General features: G+C 40.3%; 1 protein-coding gene across 1 annotated transcript in view; it reads right to left on the reverse strand.

Moving 5' to 3' along the window:
• LOC104622828 (CLIP-associating protein 1-B-like) overlaps positions 1 to 3,297 on the reverse strand; it is a gene marked incomplete at its 5' end in the record, with an annotated part of 30,658 nt that extends 27,361 nt beyond the window's left edge. The window contains 2 exons of the mRNA XM_010289719.1: positions 1,772 to 1,878; positions 3,154 to 3,297. Coding sequence (XP_010288021.1) covers positions 1,772 to 1,878; positions 3,154 to 3,297 — 251 coding nt within the window. The remainder of the gene's footprint in view (positions 1 to 1,771; positions 1,879 to 3,153) is intronic.
• Between the last annotated feature and the right edge of the window lie 2,703 nt (positions 3,298 to 6,000).

Consider the following 6,000-nt stretch of genomic DNA (forward strand, 5'->3'; position numbering starts at 1 on the left):
GCATTAGAAGCTACTGCCACTGATTTGCAGGACTTGCCACTGCCTTTTCTGCAATTGGTCTTGACATCTTAATGACAGAACTACATGCTCTCTCTAACTATTCCTTAAGAACATATCACATGGGAAAAAAATCTCCAGTTCCTAAACCCAAAATGCTAGAAAACAACAGCAACAACAAAGTATGAAGTGTACGCTGAATGCTTTAATTAGTATTTTTATACATGCATTCATCAAGAGGTGAAAAGAATGCAAAGCCAAACTAAAAAGCAGTGAGTGAAGTGGCAAAACAAAGTTGTGGCCCAATGGCAAAATCCAAAAATGCATGGTAAAAGGTCATGGTTTTATAAAACAACTGCCACATGCAAACATGGCCAGCAAAGCCACAACGTAACCACAGGGAGTCGTATCTCAGTTTATCATTTCCCAAGACAGAAGCCAGCCGGGCAACAATGCTCAAACTAGTTAAAAAGGAAGTAATATAGTTGGAACCATTCCCCTAATACTCCACCACTTAATTTCTTAATGAAAACTTTGTTGAAAAAGCTCGTCATAGGCAACTCGACCTTCGCTTGCAACCTCTCGGTCTAGTTTTGGATTACAGCAGTTTTAGGGGGTCACAAAGACGTATTTAGATATCCAAAATTTTCTCAGGAAACTCCATGTGCTCTTCATATGCTGATGGAATTAGTATAAGTACTCATTAAACGCTAGAAGCCTGTGTTTTTCCTGACACATGGGAACTCACATGTCTAAGCATCCCTCCAGATAGGGTTAGAAAGTCGTGACAGGGCTGATCAACAGATTTCAGTGTAAATTACTACACTGGACTACGAACTGCAGTCCTCACCCAATATGCTTCCTTCTGTCTCTTCAATGACAAAGGGAAGTGACCTCCCATGGAGAGGGCAGGCAGACAAAAGCAACAGCTTTTACACTTTCCCAGCATGAATCAAAGCTTGCCCAGGTAACAACCTAATACTTTTCTCCGATATTTCTATGGTCCCAGAGCATACTGTTTAAATTTCTGTCTTCTCTGCTCCAAGTTTTTATGGTGCAAAGTATGTCCATTCCCAATATCCAAGAGTCCATATTTGCTCAATAAAAGGTTTTGGAGTGGACCAATATATTCTAGGGTAGCACCTGCAGCTTCAGCAAAACGCCTGGTTGCAAGAGACCTGCTGCCCAAAGGATCAGACTACTATTCTACTGGTGAGCAGCCTGGGGAGTGATCTGAGAGGTATTCAGCACTGAAACAGTCACCACCTCTGCTTGTTCTGCATCCTCACAAAGTACAAGAGGAGAACAAGAGATTCAGTACTTCTCTGAGCAGCACAAGCACAGTACTACAGTCAGATGAACTACTCATCGCAAGGGCACACCTGAAAAACAGACACAATCTGAAACCCTTGACCTGAAAGTCATCATATGCTTTGTGATATTCGCAACCTCAAGAAAACCTCATTTCTAATGCTGCCATTTAATATTACCTTTACTGAACCCATAAATGTGGTTCTGGAGAAGGCCTAGTTATGAAAGAAAATTAAAATTATAAGCAAAGACAATAAGATTACACAGATAACATGAGGACTGGAACACTGAAGTCAGTCACCAACCATGTATCATCATGTTCAAACCCTGTTTCTTTGGAGCAGTCTACTGTAAACTTTTGGTCTTGTTTTTGCTTTCAAAGTGAGTCATATTCTGCAAATGCACACTCAGTGTTGAAATCCTTTAATATTTTGCAAGTGGTTTAATTAGCCTACCGCATTACCTTGGAGACAGTCCACCATGGGAACAGTTGGTAGGTGAAGTTAAGGGGCTGGTTCTGCTGCTGGAGTGCCGGGAAGGAGTCCGACCAAGGGTATTGCTGGGGGAACCCTGGCACAGAAGCAGGAAGACAGGGATTAGCAATGTGTTGCAATGCACAGGCAGGCGTACACAACAACAACAGGTCCAAATATTGCCTTTGTTTGCACTAGACAAGCTTAGTACAGTTTTGGTTCTGGCTCTTGACCTAAAAATCTGCAGCCAGTGGCTCATGTAATCATTAGTATGTTCTTGAAGGTACTGGTCTGAGGATAAAGAAAGCACATGTGCACTTCTCTACAATCCACAGTAGCTGCAATTTTAACTACACAACACACACAGCCTGCAAATATTGCCAGAGAAATGGTTTATCAATCCACCAGGCTACCCAGCTTCTCAAACACTATTTGCCAGGCTCCAAAGTATGCAGACCACTACCCTAGCAATTTAGCAATTTAATTATGCAGCTATTTTCTGCATTGTCCAAAGCATTCTGATTGTGCTTGTTACAAGCATAAGCAAACAATTTAACTTATCATTTTTCCACTGGCCTGCACAATCATTTATACCACAGCAAAATGAGTAGAAATTGCTCCCAATTCTGACTCACTTCACACAAAGTTGAAGGTACTACAGAATCCAGTCTGCTTGCCTGGAAGCCTAATGCTGCAGTTCTAGCTTACACAAAGGTCTACTTGTCCCAAAGTGCAATGACAGAAGGGATAAAATTCCAGCAAGTTTCACAACATTTCCACACAAAAAGGCAAAAAATACCCTAATTCTTGCTGCTCTGGGTGTAAAAAGAAGTTTAGAAGAACACTTAAATCCTCTACTAATATATTCCTTCAGAAAAATAAAAATTTGCAAGAGCTTCATGTAAAACCAAAACATAAGGTAATAGGTGAGGACTGAGGTGACCTTGTAGGTCGCATCAAAGATCCTGCAAGTTTCTTAGTACACAATATATGTTATTAAACTGATTTCAGTAGTAGTGAAATCAGAAAATCTGATAGTATCGGGATCTCCATTTTAGCCAAAAGGTCGTTACTGGAAGGATTTTCAAAAGCACCACCAACTTGAAAGCACAAACCCCCACCAACTTTCATGTGATTCTCAGTAATATTTTTTTTTAATTTGTACTGGTTATGACTATATTAAATTTAAAAATAACTGAGTTTTTTTGTTTTAATGATCCCTACAAGAGCAATATCGAACAGAAGCCTCTGTTCCCATATTGCTTCAAGACAACAGTTACAGATAATTCATGCCACTGAAACATCTGCAACAGCTTATCAATGAGCTGCTCTCTTTAGGGCTCTGCTGTTTGCCAGGACAAGGGCCTCTCACCACACTGGTGTTACTGGAGTTCTTGAGGTGGTTGTGCAGGAGCTTGGTAGCACCATCCTGGAATGTTTTTGGCAAGGCACCAAGTAACATGGTAAACTCAGGAGTGTTCAATTCAAAGAGAGAAATCAGGACTATTTGTGCTGCCTGAAAAGAAGAAGGAAGAAAAGACCATCAGTTTTTATTCTTTGAAAAGAGTATACATTCTGTTAGTAACGTTCCTTAGAGTAAACAATGTGCATTTTACAGTAAACAATGTGCGTTTCATTCAAAAATTAGACTCCCATACTAGTCAAATTTTTTGATATATTCCTTGTGATATGTCATAAGGAATTGATAACTGCTACAGTTAACTTTTTAATTCTTAGCACTTACATTTTGCATTTATGTCATTAACTGCTCAGATGTGAAGCTGTTCACAGCTAGTGAGAAAAGCTCGTATTTGTCCTGTCTAGCACATATTTCAATTGAACAAGTTACTGCGAAAGTTTACAGGAAACAAATAAAACCAGAAGCTCAGAGAAGTATAAAGAATCTAGAACTACAGTTTGTCATTCCCATGCTTTTGTATTTTAAGTGCAAAAGGAAGTTCTCTTCCCATCCTCTTCCTAAGGATCCGACAAGCTTGTTTCATCAAACAGGCAATCCCTGCTTCTGTTTTCCCACCCCTCCTTACAAGTCTCACAAGGCTGTTTCAGCAACAGAAGATTTTATCTCAAGTGGAAGATCTACTGGGATGGGGAGAATCACCTTTCTCTCATCCATGGACAGACTAAACCTCACCAGATTCCCTAAATTTAAGTGGTGAAACCAGGGTACCACTGAAACAATTGACAATTTTACCATTAATTACACTGGACAGGGTTTCCTCTATCTGCTTGGAAAAATAGCTGCCGGAACAGGATCTCCACTAACTCCATTAGCAAACAAACAGCTCTGCATATCCTGAACTAAGACAATGGAATAAAATGGGAATGGAAGCAGAATAAATCAGAGTGCAGATCTGCAAGAGTAATTAGCATCACATGGTCCTAACCAGACTCCAGCAGCATAAAAGCCATGTAGATACACCAATTTGTTTTTTTTTCCCCTGCCTTTGCCTTGAAAATATACAAAAATATAAAAATTGATCAAAATAACAATAAAAATGAAGCAATGATGAAGGACCTCTGATGGCCTGCAGCAGCATCTTCTCCAACAGGGGTGTAGCCATTGACACACTAACCTCCCACATACATATCTGGATACAAAGCAGTGGCTTAGGCTCATAAAGAAAGAAGCAAAGATACACATGCTCTTATTTTGGAACAGCATATGTATAGGCCTAGGAATTGCAGACACTTGTGTGTGACCCTTTTGGGAACCTTCTAAAACTTCCTAAAAATGAAAAAGAACTTTAAAGAGGGTAAAAATATAATTCACTGCTGTGGTGATAACTGTACATTCATTGTTTTCACTAATTCAAAGGAGGTGGTTTTTAGTAAGTAATGTATTTGCAAAGTTGCAATAATGAAGTGTATCTGCAGTTCCCTGTGAAGTGGAATCCTTTAGCAGATGATGAACCTGGGTACACAAAAACTCTTTCATAGTGGAGGGGAATCAAAGTACCTCATTGTTTCAGTCTGCAAATTGCAATTCAAGCTATTCTGTTCCTTCTGCTATCAACCCCAACTTGCAGTAACACAGCTTTGTATAGAAAAACATTTTCCATCCATTAAAGTTTGGTAAGTAACACCCTTTTCATACGGCCAAAGAAACCAAGGCACACAACACGCAACGGACTTCCAATGACTGCAGTGAACAACAGATCTTCAGACTCTTCGTTCCAGATGGACCATGCTGCCTCCTGTCAAAACTCTCACTGACTTGAACAGAAAAACAGCATGTCATTATTCACTTCACACTAAAGATCTACGGATGAAAGAATTGGGGAGAATTTTCCCCATGGCTTTCTTAACTCCATACTCTACCCTCCTCTGACCTGAAGTTTTGGGCAACTCTGCCATGAAGCCTGCCTGGTATCCAACAAGGATGTGTATTTCTGTCCATTTTGATCCAAGAACTTTTAAGTTTTCACCAGCACAGTATTTTCTGTAATAAAAATATTACTGCAAACAAGAGATCTCAGAACAACAATCAGCATGTTGAGCTGAATGCAAAGTGACAAGTCATGCCAAAGTTCATTCTCGTTTGTGAACGGCATGCATATCCCGATGGTTAGGAAGTGGACATGCAGAACTTCTGTGTCAGAACAAGCAGATCTCATACTCATTGAGATTAAAAAAACAGGAAAATTGATCAAGAAGGTTTCCCAGGTTGAGAGATTGCTCAGTCTAGAGTATCTGAAGATATCAACTGGTAAGTCAGGAGCTGCCCAAGGTACAGTGAGGCAGGGAAGAATTTAAGATACCTTTGTCCCACATATCTCCTATCAATGGGTTAGAAATAAGGTCATCCTTGGAGACCTCCTATGCAAATGGAGCAAAACAGGCGCAAGAGCAAATGCACTCTACTATGTGGCATTCTGGAGATACCTTTCTTGTGTGCCAGAGGGGTCTAAGATGCATCTCACAGATCTGAGCAAAATCTTCACCAAAGCTCCACCAGGGACTTTATGATCCTGTGGCTTCACTTTGAAGCAGAGAGTTATCTAACTGACACAGTTTAACCCTGACACACAAACACTGATAGCGCAGATGTTGTGCTACATCTGTATCTGAGGGAAGCTTCAGCTCACTGAAACAGTCACTTCATTTTGTTCCACTTTTTTTCCAGCTTTAATGAAAACGGGACTGCGTCCACCCTCCCTCTTTGCACAAAATACAGCTTGTCTTTAGGAGTGTCTGCCAG

This window comes from Phaethon lepturus, unplaced genomic scaffold (genome assembly GCF_000687285.1).
Source record: "Phaethon lepturus isolate BGI_N335 unplaced genomic scaffold, ASM68728v1 scaffold41626, whole genome shotgun sequence".
NCBI lineage: Eukaryota > Metazoa > Chordata > Aves > Phaethontiformes > Phaethontidae > Phaethon > Phaethon lepturus.